Source organism: Centruroides vittatus, unplaced genomic scaffold, assembly GCF_030686945.1.
Source record: "Centruroides vittatus isolate TY-2023 unplaced genomic scaffold, ASM3068694v2 contig_971, whole genome shotgun sequence".
In the NCBI taxonomy this organism is placed as follows: Eukaryota; Metazoa; Arthropoda; class Arachnida; order Scorpiones; family Buthidae; genus Centruroides; species Centruroides vittatus.
The window spans coordinates 3437467-3456440 of NW_027122644.1; the positions used below are offsets into that span (position 1 = coordinate 3437467).

The window sequence follows — 18974 nt, forward strand, 5'->3', positions numbered from 1 at the left end:
AAAAGTCTTAGAGTTAGAAAATATTTAGTATATCAACAATTCAGAAGATATGAATTTGTTTGAATCTAAAAATTCATACAAAAATATGTGAATTTTTAAATGTTTATCAGGTTTGTTACATTAGAAACAAATTTAGAATTGGGGAGAAATAAAAGTATTGCATTGTTATAGCTACTTTCCAATGAAACTACAAACTTTAAAAAAAAAAAAAGCAATAAGCTGTAACTCTTATTATAAAGTCTATAAACATTCAGGCCAAAAGCCTCTTATGATTTAGAATTTAGCTATTGTTATACTGAAAAACTTTGCTTTATTCAAATATGTTAGGCAATTGGTATGCAAAAAGTCTTCTATTTCCATGTTAGACACATTCCCAACTAAAAATACTTTACATATCAAACTATTGTTTTGAGATTTATTTTCCATTTTAGACAGGTTTTACTGTATTTATATCAATCAATTTATTTGCAAAGTAATTTATTATTTTATTTATAAATATAACAGAAAAAGTTTTAATAAATTATATACATGAATAGTTTATCTTTTTGGAAATGTTGGAAATGGAATTAAACATTTCATTATTCAATATTCTTTTATGACTTTAAACACAATAACAGCATCATAATCATAAAATGTATTCTTCATAAAGCAGCTAAGCATAACATTTGATTATCTTATATATATTTTATAAAAAAACTGAAATTATTTAAGCATGTATTATGTAATTATGTAAAAATAAATAAATGAAAATCAATTTATAAAATATATACAATACATATTTATTATTTAACCTAAAAATTATTTGAATGAAAGCAATGATTCTATGCTAAAAATAACAAAAATTCAACGCAATATTAAATAAAACATGATTTCATTATTCCTAGCATAATTTAATTGCCTAATTTTTAAATATTATAAACAGCATACATACATAAGTACAAAATATTTTTAATAAATAATATTAAAAAGTAAACACTATACCTTATTTTGTTTTGTGGCAGAGCTTTTTTATCAATAGAAAACATTTTAGAAACACAAACAATAACAGGAGCTTCTGGTGATGAACTACAAGCAAGAAAATCTGAGAACAAAAAAATTTAAATAAAGTTTATTTACTTCTTATTTATAAACAAACAAATGTTAATAAACATTATTAAGAATAATTTTTCAATCACTGTAAAAAAATTTTGTTTATCAATATTATTTTTACTTCTAATTTCTGTCAAATTTAATTTCATGATATAAAATGTGGTTAATGATAATTCATCAAAATTTTACATAATAAATAGTTTTAAGAAAAGATAATGAATGTTATTTTTTTCTTAAAAATGAATTCAGAATTCGGAATTGATCTTGTAAAATTAGTTTGAATATCATATTTTACATAATGCCAACACAGTGGTACATGTTATCTTTTTCTATTAATATTTGATATATATAGCTATTTACAACATTAGTTTGAATATCAGTCAAATCTAAAAGAGTATTGTATATTCATAATCATTTTTAATATATATGCTTAGATAAAACAATTGTCGTCATAGATTAAAATAAGTTTTAAAATAAAACTGATAAATCTGGAATAAATAATTTATAAAGAAAAATTTATACTCTATAGCTAACAAGGGCAGTGTTACACACTTGTGTCTCCAATTCAAATGAAAGTTGGTGAACATATAACTCTAAACACAAACAGCTACTTGTCCAAGTAATAGGATCCATTCTCAAGTGTTTCTAAAAAACAAGCCTCTGAAAATTGGATGTTTAGTTTATAAATCTTTGAAAGTTTCATATCTCCTCAAAACAGTGATAGCCGAGTGGATAAGATGAAAGGCACTGAAGCTACATGATTTAGGTTCAAATCTCAAAATGTAGTATCTCAAACATTTATAAAGAAGTCCAAATATTTATAAATTTATAAATATAATTACAATAGAATCTTGTTTTAATGGATCGTGAAACAATGAATTTTTCAGGTCCCATCAAATCAATGTAATTTTACCTCTTTTTAGCAGATCCATAACTCGAAATAATGGATTTTTTTCTAGCTCCATCTTCGGTAAACATTGTATATTTTCAACCTTTAATTAATAAGGGGATTGTTTCTGGATACTGAATTCAAAAAAGTACATCGCATGCTGTGCAAATTAGGTGCATAATCTTGCAGCTGTGCATTAATGCCCTTCTGTAGCACATTAATTAGTGGAGGAAAACTGCTTCTGGCTTAACACTTCCAGATATGCACATGTGTGCAACAAAGGCATGCTGCACCTTTGTTACAGACACATGTTCTGCAATATCGCACCTTGAAATCGTTCTTGTGTAACAGTAACATTTTGTAGTGATGATGTCACAAAAAGAAGCCCAGAAACATTGCAAACCAAAATGGACAAGTTTTTTTAACATATTGTGAAGTGCTACTGATCCATACATACTTTGTCACTTTTGGGCATATAATGTATACAGTTTCTGTCAACTTTATTGTGGCATAATGTACAATCTTGTAATATACACATTTATATAAAATAAAAGATAGAAATCTCAAGAGACTAAATAATTTTGAACACAGATGTTTGTTTATGTAGGGAGTTTAAAACATGAATATTTTTTCAAATAACAGCTATTTTCCTGGAAGTGCAAGAAATCCATTGTTTACAATATAACAGATTTTTGGAAAAACAATGATTTTCTGCACCCCAAGGAATCCATTAAAATGATATTCTACAGTATATATATACAGGTAGGCCTCCTACAACACGGTACTTTTACAACACGTTTAGTGTATTTAGAAACGAATTATCTTTCACATAACAGAAAAATCACAACGGATCACATAAGTGCAGTGGAACTTGATGGAACAAGCTCAGATCTTGAAATAAGGCCAGTCAAACATTCTCGAACAACTATAATAAGTGATGATGAGGACTGAATTTGAGCATAACATTATGTTTCTTTTTGATTTTGACTTGAAATCATAATCTTTTTAGCTTTTATATAATGTTGAATTTTATTTAAGCTTTTTATGTACATAAATTTAAAAAATGATGAAAATGTTACACCATAAAAGGCAGTTTTTCTCTTTTTAAAACTGAATCCCAGTTTTTGTACTAAGTGTCTCCTATAACACGATTTCCCACAGCGCGGTATTTTCAAGGAACGTATCTACCGCGTTGTAGGAGGCATACCTGTATAAAACAAATATAATTACAATTATAATTTCTTAAATATTTTAGAATTATTCATTATTCTAAAAAATTATGATCAGTTTTAATGAACATATTATTAACCTTTTTTTAAATCTTGAGTCTGGCTTGGAAGTGAATCAAATCTATGAGTACTTGTACACATTAAACATTCAACTCTTTCTGAACTTAATGAGGCTGGACTTGGTATAATATTACAGAGCATATCTAAAAATAAATTTTTACTTTTATTAACTTTACATAAAACAGAATTATCAAAATTAAATAATTTATTATCAATTTCTAAGAAATAAGCAAAGTCACCTAAAAAATAATTTAAAAAAAATTTATTTTATAGAATAAGAAAAAACATTGTATTTACATGATTAATAAACTATTTTGTAGTATTTTTGATAAAAAAAATAATGTTTCAAGCATTTTAATGAGCTCGGCTAAGTCTTTCAATCTGTTTATCAATAACAATCTTAGTACTTGGTATTGATTAAAAGTGCACAGAAATTAGTAGCAGCTCAAATTTACTCTTAGCAATTTTTAACATGTGATTTCTAGAGAAAGAAAAAAGTCACAACTATCAAGATCTCTATTAATTTAAATATTTCATATTAACTTATATACCGGGTGTCCAGAAAGGGTGAGTGCAGTTTAAAAGTAAAATAAATTAAAAATAAAAAATGTTCCAAAAAAGTTTTGTTTTTATTTTCAATCTACGGTTATTGGAAAATTATTTACTAAAAATTATGTTATCTAAATGGCATCCATTACGCTCCTGACACTCTTCTAATCTTGAGCAAAGTATCTTCTCGGTACACATTGACACAAAGCCTGAGATACCAATGCCATTTCTGCTGTGATATTCTGCTTTGAGTTAAATGTCCTCAGCTTATTTTCGTACACCCTCTCTTTAAGAAATCCCCATAAGAAATAGTCCAGAGGACTAAGGTCTGGACTGTGTGGTGGCCAGTTAACATCACAAAATCAGCTTATTGAGGAATAACTCCTTTACGGTTTCAATTGAATAATGTGATGTGTGACAAGTGGCGCCATCTTGTTGAAACCATGTTCTTATATTAAAGCCATGAAACTATTGCAAAGATGAAGCTAAAAAATTTGAAATCATCTCATAGTATCTTTCTGATTTCACAAAGAGGTGATGTTAACTGACCACCACACAGTCCAGACCTGAGTCCTCTGGACTATTTCTTATGGGAATTTCTTAAAGAGAGGGTGTACAAAAATAAGCCGAGGACATTAACTCAAAGCAGTATTTTTTTTAACAAGCACTGTAAACTGTAGATTTATGTTAATAATATATGCAAGGATTAATCTTTTCCTAAGTGAATGTAAGTTGTAAAAGACAAGTCTGAGAAACAGATACAAAATATCACATTTACTTGCATGTAAGACAAGGTTTTTATTCATTTTTCACTGCTTAAAAACCTAGATTGTTCTAGACATGTGAGCAAAAGATTCTTTGCATTTTTGCAATAATTTTTGTGAATCATATATTTGCAATTTTTACCGGATGCTCACCCTCTGGTGTTTAAAAACAAAACTATTTTATCTGGGTCATATGAATTGTTCTTGTGTATTGTCAGTGAGTAAAGATAAATAGCAATAGGAAAAACAAAGCTTTTGAATTGAATTCCAAATTGAAATTTCAAAATCACACAGAAGCTCAATATAAGTTTTAATGGATTAAAACTTATATTGAGCTTCTGTGTGATTATTCAGAAATCAGAAATTTGGATAAATTCATAAGTGTGGATTCAACAGTACTTTCCATTAAATCCATACTTATGAATTTCTCCGAATTCTGAATAATCATTTGTTTATATGTGGGAATAGAAGTAAATTTGACTGTTAAAAATTGGCAAAAAAGGTTCCCAATTGTCCAGCTTTACATGAGTAAATTATATGTCGGTACGACAATATTCACGCCAAAGACCGTATAAACGTTGCAAAAAGTTCACTGAGTTCAGCGTTATATCCACGTTTGCTTGTCGCAAGTACTTTCGACGAACCTTACTGTCGTCGTCTTCAGGCGAGTTCGTAAATTTGCCGAAAAACTTTAAAAAGAAACAAATCGATGCAGAATGGAACGCATAAAGCTTTACCAAAGCCGTTACGAACGTAAATTAAAAATTCAAAAAACATTCAAAAGCCGATCGAGCATCTAGCTCCACGACTAGCGAGGCAGCGCATGCGCAGACCCGCGCTTACGCTAATTGTATATTAGATAACGCTAAAGCGCGTTTAAACGCTTGAATAACGTGACCCAAATATTGGGCAGCTCAAGAGTGGGAGTGTTGCATGCTTCTAATGTGGTGGTAAGGAGGGATTCCCAGATGAAAACTGTTTTTCTATCATTGCAGCACTTGAGCATATGCGCTTGCGACCATAGCGGATTGAAACCCTGTTCGAGAGCCTTTTTTGCTAGCTCTGTGGTGTGCCTACCCCTCACCACATCGTCCTGGTGCTCGGCGAGGCGGCTGACAAGCATTCTGGTGGTGGCCCCGATATATTGTGTGCTTATTCCCGTTGCTAGATTTTCCAGTGGAACAGCATAGACCCCTGATTTCTCAAGCGTGGCGAGCTTGTCTCTGTCGTTACACAGAAGCTTGCGCAAGTTTGGAAGTGGAGCTAATGGCAGTACCAGGTTGCGCTTCCTAACGATGTGCACAGAGTTCTACAGCGGGGACCTAAGTACATTCCTCCCTCCAGCAACAACCTTTCCCGGTTGATCCCGGCCTCATTAGCAGCGATTAAGTCCTGCCAAACGGATGCTGCATGCTCACAAATGGAGCTGTCTGTACTCTCGACTCTTGCTACGGCAAAGCAAAGCTCTGGTAAATTCAACGGCGTCGTGGATCATCGAGCGGTGGAGCGTTTTCTCGACAGAGCCAGCCTGAGACTTCTCATCTCCGACAAGGACAAGAGGTTTGTCCTGTGCAGAGAAAGTGACTTTCTCACCAGGACCAACGAATTTCTAACGCAGTCGCACTCATCGGAATTGAGCAAGGACCCCACTCCAGCGACACTACGGAAAGCAAGAAGAATCGTCGCACTTCCAGGAGTTTCCGCAACCCTAACTGGGCCTCTCGACCCTCCCCCCAACGTTGCGTGTCCTAGGTTGTTCTTCCAAACAAAGACTCATAAAGCAAATTGGCTTCTACGCCCGCTAGTAAATAAGCGGTCTCATCCCACCTACTATTTAGAGAAAGCGCTCGCTAAATTTCTCCGTGCCATAGTTCCGGATTCCCCACACGTCACTCCCTCCTCTGTCATCGCCAAGTCCACCATCGCGTCAAGCATCGGAGCTCTACCACACGACGCCTACACCTTCTACAAGTTAGATGTAGTTTCTTTATACCCTTCTGTACCCACCTTTGAGGCTGTAATGCTGGCTAACGCTCTCCTATTAAAAAACGGCTTCAGCATCCAGCAGGTACTTGATTTACAAGAAGCGCTCGTTTTTGTCACTGAGCATAACTACTTCCGTTTCAACCAGAGAATTTATTTACAAAAGCAAGGGGTGCCCATGGGTTCCCCTTTATCTGCCATCTTAGCGGAACTCGTCATGAGAGAGATAGAGCGTAGAACGTTCGATTCCCCACTTGCTATCCGCTACCCGTGCTTGTATCTACGCTATGTAGACGATATCTTAGTAGCGTGGGATGACACAGAGGAGGCTTTTCTTACCTTTAAGCAACATCTCTCAAGCGTATACCCTTCTATTAATTTTACCTGGGAGAAGGAGAACGACGATGCAATTACATTCTTAGACCTGCATATACATAAGTCCCCGGAAGGCCTACAGTTTTCGGTACACCACAAGGCCAACATAGCTCCGTATATCATCCCAGCAGAGGCCTTTCAGCCTTCTCGATATGTCAATGCAGCCATCGCCTCCCTCATAGGAAGGGCATTTTTGCTTTCCTCTACGCAGGAGCTGGCCAACATCGAGTTAGATAAAATCAGTTTGGCAGTACGCACGGCTGGCTTCTCGCGTGCAAAATTTACACATGTGCTCAGTAGGGTAAAGAAATCGTTGTTTCCTAGCACCACGCTAAGCAGCAAGAGGGAGGTTTCGGTGATGCAAGCATCGTTGCTATACGTCAGACCCCTCTCTGTACGTATCTGCAGAATATTTAGGAAGCGCAACCTGGTACTGCCATTAGCTCCACTTCCAAACTTGCGCAAGCTTCTGTGTAACGACAGAGACAAGCTCTCCACGCTCGAGAAATCGGGGGTCTATGCTGTTCCACTGGAAAATCTAGCAACGGGAATAAGCACACAATATATCGGGGCCACCACCAGAATGCTTGTCAGCCACCTCGCCGAGCACCAGGACGATGTGGTGAGGGGTAGGCACACCACAGAGCTAGCAAAAAAGGCTCTCGAACAGGGTTTCAATCCGCTATGGTCGCAAGCGCATATGCTCAAGTGCTGCAATGATAGAAAAACAGTTTTCATCTGGGAATCCCTCCTTACCACCACATTAGAAGCATGCAACACTCCCACTCTTGAGCTGCCCAATATTTGGGTCACGTTATTCAAGCGTTTAAACGCGCTTTAGCGTTATCTAATATACAATTAGCGTAAGCGCGGGTCTGCGCATGCGCTGCCTCGCTAGTCGTGGAGCTAGATGCTCGATCGGCTTTCGAATGTTTTTTGAATTTTTAATTTACGTTCGTAACGGCTTTGGTAAAGCTTTATGCGTTCCATTCTGCATCAATTTGTTTCTTTTTAAAGTTTTTTGGCAAATTTACGAACTCGCCTGAAGACGACGACAGTAAGGTTCGTCGAAAGTACTTGCGACAAGCAAACGTGGATATAACGCTGAACTCAGTGAACTTTTTGCAACGTTTATGAGTAAATTATGTTGTCAATTTTACATGATTCTTCCTTCAAGTTTAAAATGCCAGTAATTTTTGCGGAACATTGTGTTCATTTACGTGCATTTGATAATATTTTATTTGTGATTAAATAAAATAAAATTAGAATTGTATTAATAAATCTAATTTTCTTTATTCTGAACTTTAAAGTCACACTTCTTCCTATATGCAAGATTGTCTTATATGTGAGTAAATACAATATATAGTCAAAGATTGTTTTATTTCTGAATAACAACAGATATGATATGAAATTTGTAATTGACACTTTTAAATGAATGTCATCAAAACTGGGGATAAATTTCATGACACCCAATATTAAAATCTCTATTAGATATTCATTGGATAGTGATGTTTTATATTTTGATTTTATATATTTCATTTTTAAAAAAAACCAAGTTTGTTCACAAAGATATGATGAAGAACATTAATGAATTGTTATTTAACTTTTATATTAGAAAAAACTGATAAGCTTGTTTAATATTTATTCATTATATATTGCATGATTCCTCCTCTGAATTACTTTATAATGTAAATGACTGACAAATTATTTCAATAAAAATATAGAATATAAAATTTGTTTTTTTAAATTTACTTCATATATGCAAATATTAAAATAATGGAAAAATATTTCAGAAATATAGAACATATTAATAAAATTATTGACTTTTAATAAAGTTTTAATTCAATTTTTATATTAATATATATATTTAACAAATATTTCAATATGTTATACCTAAAACTGCCTTGGGTAATGAAAGCCACTGACTACAAATTGCTTGCAGATGTACTCTTGAATCAGAATGTCTGGAATCCCTTGGCGCTATCTTCAAATCAAGAGATTTAACAATTTTGTCAATCATTTCTTTATTTCTAAAAAAGTGAAGTTTTAAAATTTGTAATATATTATGCATAAAAATATATTATCTACTTTAAACAAATACTTTTTAATTATTCACTGCAATACAGACATATGTTTCTTTTGAAGTTTTAAAGTGATTTTTCTTCTACACAAAAAGGATTAGCAATTACATATATTATTACATAAACTCATAATTAAAATATAATTGTATTTTATTAATATATTAACTTTGAATTTGAGAAATCTAAAATTCTAATATAAAATTTCCTCCGAAAGAATACATATTAAATACAAGAGAATAACATCTTTTTTCATATACAATATTTAAATTAATTAATTTTTGGAAACTACTAATTCTAAAAATTTAATATTAGAAACTCTTGAAAGTAACAACGAAAAAAAAAAGCAGAAACTAAATAGAATAAGTTGATTTATGAATGCATGACAAGCAAAAATTTTACCAAACTGAAAAAAATCTCCTAAGAAAGGTTTTACTTTGTTAAAAACTATTATTTTTTTATTGATTATTTAAAATTCAATAACAACTGTTACAAATAACTAAATGTATTCATTGATTAACGTGGTTAATTAATCCCTTGATGCTACTATGTATATGAAAATAGTGTTACTCAAGTACAGTAGTACCTTGGTACTCAACCAAACAATCACCATCCACTAGAATAGATTTTTCAGTTAATAATAAATATTTTTATTTTAATAAACAAAAATAGCAAATTTTCTAACACTTTATTTGCTGAGAGAAACATATCTATATTAGAGAAAGATAACTGTTGAAGCTGCATTAATTAAAAGTTTTGCCACATATAAAAAGGGATTGCTGCAATTAATTTTGCATGTTAATCAAATTCCACATTAAGCAAAGAATACCTGTAATTTTCTTTAATTAAATTAAAAGATGTGACTTATTTAAAAACTGTATTTGAATGAAAATTATCTTACCTTTTAATTACAACTGCTTCATAAACAGCCCATATATTTTCTAAAACAAACTGTACAAATAATGGTTTCTTTGCCTTTGCCTGAATTTAAATATATATATATATAAAATCTAATATTCAAATAATAAATAAAATTGCATACTTAACAAACACAATTAATTTTAATGCTGTGAAATAAAATATATAAAAATAGTAAACTATTACTATAATATAATGTTTTTATTTTTGACAAATTTTAGAATTGTTATTTTTCATTTATAGTATGAATAAATTTATTACTAGTTGACTAACGTCATGTAAACAACACTTAACTAAAGCAATTTTTGCAAGAAATTTTTGAAATTAAATCTTAGAATCTAAATTTAAATAATGATTTGAAAACAATAATTCTAAATTTTTAGATTTTAGATACATGCATGTTCAAAAATTTCCAAATTCTTTGTTTATATTGAAATTTATGATGTAAAATTTAGACACAGTGTATATTTAATTTACATGTATAATATCTGTTTATCAAGTTTGACAGAATCTATTTCAATTCATCAGACAAATTTGGGCTACATCAGGAAACATTAACCAAATATTAATTTTGGTTTGAGACAAGAAACGAGAATATTTATTCCAATTCATACACAAATGCAATGAAAACAACTAAAAGAATGAAATACTAAATTTGAAGATACTTTAATAGATTAAATTTCTTCAATATTAAAATATTATGCTAATACTTTATTTATAACTATAAAATCATAACAACATGATTTTAGAAAAGAAATATTTATTTGCTATATATTTTCATGTTTTCATCTATTATCAAAACTTTAAAACAAACATTAAAAATACAAGATTGCACTGTAGTTTTCCTTTACTAAAAGATCATTAGTAAAATTTATAATTAGTAAATTTATATAAAAATGGTTTCAATGGAAATAATGCAAGAGAGAAAACATTTACCGAATAAATATTAATGAGTTGTATACTAAACTTTTAGAAAAAATTGAATGTGTATTTATTAAAATTAAGAAAAAATAAAAAATAAAAGCAATAGAATTGGTCAATTATGAATAAAAATTAAAAATTACAAATACTAAACTAATCATCATTTAATACTATAATATATCTATATCAACAAAATATTAATCAAAGTAAAACTCAGAAATTTAAACATCTATGGCATTACAAATTAAGCCAAATCCTAAATACTTTTGGTGCATTGGAGTTATTATTTAAAGATAACACTAATGATTGGAAATTTGGATATTCACTTCTAATAAACTCTGCAATTTCCCAAGCAATAACCAAAGATCAAAATTCATTATATCAAAGTACTTACCACCCATGGTATATTGATTTATTACAAATTCCATCCTCACAACCTTATATGTGACAACCAGTTAGTTTAAATGTAAAACGATTAATAATTCAACTCCATTTAAATAAATATACTCTTTTTATTAATAATATTTACATTGACTTAGCAAGATCTTATTTCCCTTTATGTAATTCTGAAGAATTTTCACTATATCATCTTATTCACAATTATCAAGAACTTTCTAGTTTGCATGACTATTATAAAATGTCTCAAATATGCAATTATAATTCATCACTTGACTTCAAACTTAGTTTAAACAATCTCAGTAAAACAAATCTATACAAAATGTACAATTATTTTGTTAAAATCTCTGAAAAATACTATTTGACAAATCAAAATTAATGATTGTTTTTGTGTTCATTGTCTTTGTTATTATAGATGAATCATTATGTATGCAATCACAATATCGATGTGTATAGTATCTTTGTCCCTTTGTACTCTAAATTTGTTAACTTGTAATCCTTTCCAACCACTTGTATTATTCCCCTGTAACAGAGAAATGGTTCTCTTTTTGTAATACTAATTTGTATTGTATTGTATTGAATACCAAACATCATTTGATAAATTTATACTTACATAATGACATTAAAAAACTTAAGAAAGAAATCAAAAACTCAAATTTTAAAACTAACATGCATTTACATATTATATAAACCAACTGAATATTTCATTGAAAAATTATTTTATTTGAAATCAAAAAACAAGTTATTGTTTATAAATAACTATAACAAACATTTAAAATAATTTTTATAAAGATGAATTGAGAGCATTAATATAGTGATAACAAAAAGACATACTAAATTATTAGTAGCATATAATAAAATTTGTAATTATTACTTTATTATTTATTAAATTCATTGGTAAACAAAAACGTGTTATTGATATCAAAGAAAATAATTTTTCAGTGAAACATTTCAGCATGTGTATCTAATACCTTTTGTAAAATTAAGTTTTACAATAAGCTTGATAATTAGAAACGAAAAAAAAAAATTAGTTTTGTTTTAATATTAGAATATATAATTTTTTTTAATCATGTTAATAAACATGATTTAAAAAATTTAATAAATAATTTATTAAATTTATATTTATAAATGTAAAAAATAAAGTAAAAGTTTTTAAATTTTCAAAATATAGTATGAACGCATTTAATATAAAACTATCATTAAAGATGTACTTCAAAACTGTGTAAATTAAATTAAAAATTTTAAGTTGGAAATTTTGAATTTTAGATGAAATTATACTATTTTACATTTAAATGCTATACCTTGTTTTAAAAATTCTTAAATTTTTGATGTAATATATTAGAAAATAAATTCAATATATAAAATGAAAATATCAAATATAAATTATTTTAAATTTTCTTCATTAAAGATAATAGTTTGTATTAAATTTTTACTTTATAGGGTTTTTTTTTGCAGTTTTTAGCATAGATAATTTACCTGGGCACCTTTCATTATCCGTTTTGTTTTTGTATTCAAATAATAGTCTCTCCATAATGTTTTATTTAAAATATCTTCTTTGATTCCAAGCTTTGTTGAATAAAGTTTGGTAAAATGAGAAATTCTGAAATTAAAAGTTTAATGAATTATAAAAGAAAGATTTAAATACGTAAATATGAAGATTATATCACAGTAAATTACTTTAACAAAAAAATTATTAAGTCCACTCTTGAAATAAACTAAAATTCAATTTATGCCTATTATTTATGATGTTCTCAATTATAGATGCAATTATTATGTCATATTTAATTGATAAAAATCAAGAATCTTTAAATTTGAAATGCTAAGATTTCAAATTTAAAGCTAAATAAGTTTTGTTACTAAAAATATTTTAAAAATTAATAACTATATAAAAATAGTCATGATAACCATTAATAGTATAGTAACTAATTGTGAAATCTGTTGATTTAATCTTCATATTATTATTTTAGACGACCATGCATATTAAAGGATCAAAATTAAATGTATATCCCCAATTTAAATTTTATTAAAAATTAGAATCAATAATGTCAAAAACTGATGTGTTCTAAACCTATCAGTTTTTGACATTATTTTTTCATCATTACACTCAAAATATATATTAATCATAAAATACTGCTACACTGAAGATTTAATAAATATAAAATTTCTGCTCTATTAACCTTTTTAGTGATTAGTAATTAATTCTTCTATAAAGACAAAATTTTAACGATAACTATTTAAAAAATCATCAATTTCAGAAATATTACATAATCAACATTATTGTTTTAATGACAACTATTATAACTTTTGCAATCTTCAATTTAGAAAAAAAAATTAACAGAAATTATGAAAATATAAATAGTATTAAAAAACTTATTTATTTGAATTCATACATATGTTGTCAGCCAAGATGTAATTAAGGATATTATTTTTGCACTAAAATCTATTTGGTTTTTGTCCTGTGTAAAAAGGCATACAAGCAAGTATAGTTGTTTTCCATAGTTTTTATTTTTATTTTTTTAAAGGAGTTGATAGTACAGTACATAAACTTTTTTCTTATACAGGCAGTATTAGGAGAGTCATTGTATTGTTTTCCATAAATTGTAATAGAAATATAATCATTATTATTGAATAACTTTTCAGATAACGTTAGTGATTAATAAAAGAGTGATAAATGTGATTTATTTGCAATTCTTAATTTTGCAGGTTTTTCTGCAGTACCCTTTACAAAAATTAATTAAGTGATGTAATGAGAAAAAACAATTAAAATATTTTATTAGTTTTAAAAATCTGTAATATATTTTAAAATATATTAATATATCATTATTAATATTTTACATAAAATTACAAGTAACTTAGTTATAAGCATTAGTTATTTGAAATTAATATAGTAGTAGTTATTAGAAATTTGAACCATTGAATTTTGTTATTGTTTTTGTCATTAGACATCAATAAAAAGTAACTAAAATAATAGTTGCTTTAATTATTTTAACTACTTGATTTAATTAATTTTTATTGATAATATAATTGTCAATTGTATATTACATATCTCTAAATTTTTACAATTTACTTATTTAAATGCTTAAAAATTTTTAAAATTTAGTTTTCAATTTAAATTTATTCAATTATATAATATTTTGACTTATATTTGTTTCTAAAAGAATCTTAAATATAAATGCCAAATTGTTATTTAAATATAATTAATCTAAATTAAACTTAAAAAATTAATTTGACTTACCCAAAGCCCCATCCATCAATTGCACTAGCAAATATTACATTGTTTTGTTCTGGTGAAAAATATACAGTTGAATCATCTGTATCATCAATACCACTATTCCAATCATATGTCTACAGACAAAAAATTAATAATTATTGTTCATCAGTTATTCATTTTAATGATTTTTTTTTAATTTTATAATAATGATATCAACTTTATTCATAAAAACTGCAGAAATATTAATTGAAACAGTTTCTACAAATTGGTTCATGATCTTAGATTAATAAAAAAAATAATGAAAATTGTTCTTTACCTGATCAGTTGTACTATTTTTCTCTCCTTTATCATTGAGAACTGACTCCTGTGAAAAAAATTTTATGTTTAAGTCTTCTGTAAACAGAGGCATAGTCACAAGCATAGATGTTATATCTATTTATGGGAAAGTGTTTCTGATATCAAAATATTTTATTTAAGAAATATTAGAGCAATTAGTTTTTTTGCTTCCATTAAAATTAAGATATTTATTATTTCAAATCAATAAAATTTATCAGTAAAATTGCAAGAAACAAATATAGTAGTAGTTTGTTTTTCCTTTAAGTCAATAAAATATTATTGATGATAATCCAAATAAATAAAAGTTGTAATAAAAATAATGTGAACTTTATTTATATTATTGTGAACTGTTTTTACATAGGACTAATATAAATTGTAAAATAAAACAAAAAAAATATATCTTAAGACCAATAGCAAACTAGATGACATCAATGAGAATCTGTGGCTAACAACAATAGAGATATCTGTCTAGTTAGATTTCTGGAGTGACCAAGAATGATAGCTAGGTACAGTTGAATTTATTGCAAAAAATTTTGGGATTATCTTGTTGAGAAACAGGTGACACAAACAAAATCATGGTTGAAGCTATTTACAATTGAGAAAAATGGAGTTTAGATGATGATAGTTTTCTGATAGATGTCTTCAGGGTGCAGTTCTTCCACTAAAGTATTCATACTTTTTGTTCCCTCAGTGCTAAATCCATTTTTGATCTGACTCTGTTCATCTCCTATCACTAGATTTGTCTCTGACTGCACAAACATTTGCATCTACAGCCAATGAACTAATAAAAGTTCATCACCACTAGATTTTAATGCCTCTGTCATGTTTAGCAATAGCTTGAAGGAGACAAACAAAAGTTAGTCATTACATTAGTTATCATTCATGTATTATATTTGATAGCAGCAAATTAATACATTTAAAAAATTTTTTACAATTAGATTAACAAAAAAAAAATTATTATATTTGCACATCAATATTAGTTCATAGAATACTTAAATTTATAAATTAATAACTGATGTGATATAGTAAAACTAATATATAGCAGTATTTATTTCTAAACAGTATTGTGTATCTAAAGTACAATGTAATTTAAAATTAACCTTTCAAATACTGTAATTTCAATAATAATACTTAAAAACTACTTACTGATTGAAATTTTTCCAAAATATCTGAAGTGAAAAGTTCAGCAGTTACAACATTCACCTAAAAATTTTCAACATATGTATTATAAATACAGTCATAATTTTTCAAAATCAAATATAATTTCAATGCTAAAAATACAATCATTTAAATAACATAATTAACATTTTACATTAATGTTTTTTCCAAAACTCAGAAGTAAAAGAAAGTTGCAAAAATGAATTTATAGATTCATTTTCACAACTTTCAATAAGCAAATATCAATAACAACCTATTCTTAAATAAATTTTAAGTTTTGATATGTAACAATATTTTTTTTAATTATAATGACACACTTGGAACCAATTACAGTGTGATAGTAAAACAATAAATACAAACATTTTAGAACCCCTTCTGGGCTCTGCGCATCAGCTTCTTAACCATTCCTAGATGATTATTCGATTATGGAATAATGTTTAAATAAGAGTTTGATTAACGTTCATTTTTGTTGTTTTATTATCACACCGTAATTGGTTCCGAGTGCATCATTATCATTAATTCACTGTGGTGAGTAGTTATTTATTTTTTTAATTTATACACAATGCAGTAAAACAAAATTAAAAACAAACTATTCTAAAAATCTTTTAATTATTTTCAGTTCTTACTGGAATAACTTATTGTTTAAAATGTTCTCATGAATTATAATTTGCAATTGATGAGTTACAACTAATTTTTCAAATTATTGAATTAATATAATTTTAAATAAGGTAATATTAATGGAATACAGCAGACTTGATAACTCAAAGTGGAAGGAACAAAGAAAAAGTTTTGAGTTAATGAAATTTTGAATTACAGAAATTACCAATATTTTAATGAAACCATAAACATAATAATACAATATGGACTTAAATATATTATATTTTATTGTATTTTAGACCTGTATATATACAAAATAACAGAACATTGCCACTACTCGTGAAAAAAGTCTGTTACACGAGTTTAATAATTATCATGTGTTTATCATGATTCACTGCATCTAGCTCAACAATATTGTGCTTCAAATGCATCTTGTTTTATGAATAAAGTACTTTTTAGAAACCTCTTAGAGCAAGGGTGTCCAACCCATGGCCTGCAAGCTGCATGCAGCCCAAGGCAAGTTCCAATCTGGCCCAATAAACATGTAAACAAAATGGACACATTTTTTATTTTATTTTTTATTTCAATGGCATAAACTCAAAAATCAAGTTTCACAAAGCCATAACCTATATACAATTTTGAGTGAAAAGGAAATATTTTCAAATACTTGGAAATGTGTGAATGAAGAAGGAATACTAAATAAAGCTGGAGTTTTGACTCAAAGGAATATAAGATCCAAATTCAGGGAAAGGAGAGAAAGGCCAAAAGATAAAAAGTAGTGAGAAAGGTTAAATAGACCTTCTGTTATGCAAATATTGACCCTTAATTTTCCAACCTTCCTCACTTCTTTATCTTTTGTCCTTTCTCTCCTTTCCTCATTTGGATCTATAATCCTTTGAGTCTCAACTCTAGCTTTATTTAGTATTCCATCCAGCATTACAAGATTTGGCTACCCTTTTTTTAGTTTGGCATAAAAAATACCATTTGGCATATTGGCTATGTTTTGGGCTATGTATTATTTATAAATATATTAGTTGAATAAAAATGCACTTTAAAACGATGTTTTGTCATTTTTTATTAATTAGAGACTCAAATAAAACAAATATTTGTGTTTTTCAATAAATTTTTGTTTGTCTCCTTTATAATAAATGAATTTATCTATTTCTAAGATGCGCATGTCCAATCAAATGACTTTAACATGAAGTGTTTGATTCTAAATAAAATTTGAAAATGTCTGTAGAAATAATTTTTTTAAATATCCTTTTTCGTGATAAAGTTTTAATACTTATTACTATTATCTAGACATTTTAACCCTTAAATATACTTGTATATTTAAAGATTGGGCCACAAGTATATTATATATACATGTAGCCCAAAACTCCATGACTTCTTCCAATGTGGCTTAGAGAAACAAACAGGTTGAACACCCCTGTCTTAGAGTGTTTTCTGGCTGGATGTAGGAAAAGCATATAGGTCCTTCATTGCTTACTTCTTTACTTCAGCAATGATGTCAGCTTCTAATAAATGTCTACAGACAGCAAGGCCATTGTCAATATTGACAAAATCTTTGAATAACATTTTTTCATCATTCATTGTTGAAATAAAATCAACTCAGTCTTTTTCAATATAGTTCACAGATTTTAATGGAGATTTCAATTTATTCAAAACATAAAGAAATTGTTAACCAAAACCTAGTTTTGTTAAGCAATATGTAATGGTGTTTTGTGAAAATTCATTTCAAGCTTTGTTAATTATTTGCATTGCATCCAGCAGGTTTACTTCAAACTCATGTAATCCATCTTCAATAACATGCAATATCTTTTATACAATAAGCTAGTGTATCATAATTCAAAATTTTGAATAATTTCCTAATCTAAAGGTTGTAATCTACATTTGTATTTGATAGTAAAAATTGAACTGTTATAACTTTTAAAGTGGAAATCATTAAATAAATATGCACTGTAATTATTAATAAAAAAAATAACTTTTCTGTTTTCAACAATCATGTAAGTGTCTAATTTTTTCAGCCAGTTTTAATAAAGGCAATTTCTTGGCATTGCAGAAACATAAAGGCTTTAAAGATTTTACAATAACAATAGCAGTTTTTCATTGCCTGTCATGTTCATTCCAAAAAGAAGAGTTACACATCCAGTGCATTTTTATCTCTGTGACATAAATCCCCTTTAAACACTACTGTTTTGTCCAGCAGACATTTTAAAAATATGCTTGTATTTGTCGGCATTCAAAGCTTCATCTGGGCTTTTGTAAAATTTGTGGTAAGCTTTTCAATTACTTTTGCACAATCCTCTTCTCACACTTATGCACTTTCACTACAGCTTTTAATCTGTAGTGAAGTGCAAAAGTGTAACAACTATTCCATGCATTTTTAAAAATTTATCCAGCCACTACTGCTTGCTTTGA

At 28.1% G+C, this 18974-nt stretch overlaps 1 protein-coding gene across 1 annotated transcript in view; it reads right to left on the reverse strand.

Moving 5' to 3' along the window:
- Positions 1 to 18974, reverse strand: part of LOC136985583 (elongation factor-like GTPase 1) — an 84155-nt gene that overhangs the window by 43642 nt on the left and 21539 nt on the right. The window contains exons 7-14 of the mRNA XM_067282902.1: positions 15945 to 16001; positions 14779 to 14826; positions 14487 to 14596; positions 12728 to 12851; positions 9918 to 9997; positions 8832 to 8968; positions 3288 to 3410; positions 982 to 1081 (exon numbers count right to left, since the gene is read on the reverse strand). Of these exons, the coding sequence (XP_067139003.1) occupies positions 982 to 1081; positions 3288 to 3410; positions 8832 to 8968; positions 9918 to 9997; positions 12728 to 12851; positions 14487 to 14596; positions 14779 to 14826; positions 15945 to 16001 (779 nt within the window). The remainder of the gene's footprint in view (positions 1 to 981; positions 1082 to 3287; positions 3411 to 8831; positions 8969 to 9917; positions 9998 to 12727; positions 12852 to 14486; positions 14597 to 14778; positions 14827 to 15944; positions 16002 to 18974) is intronic.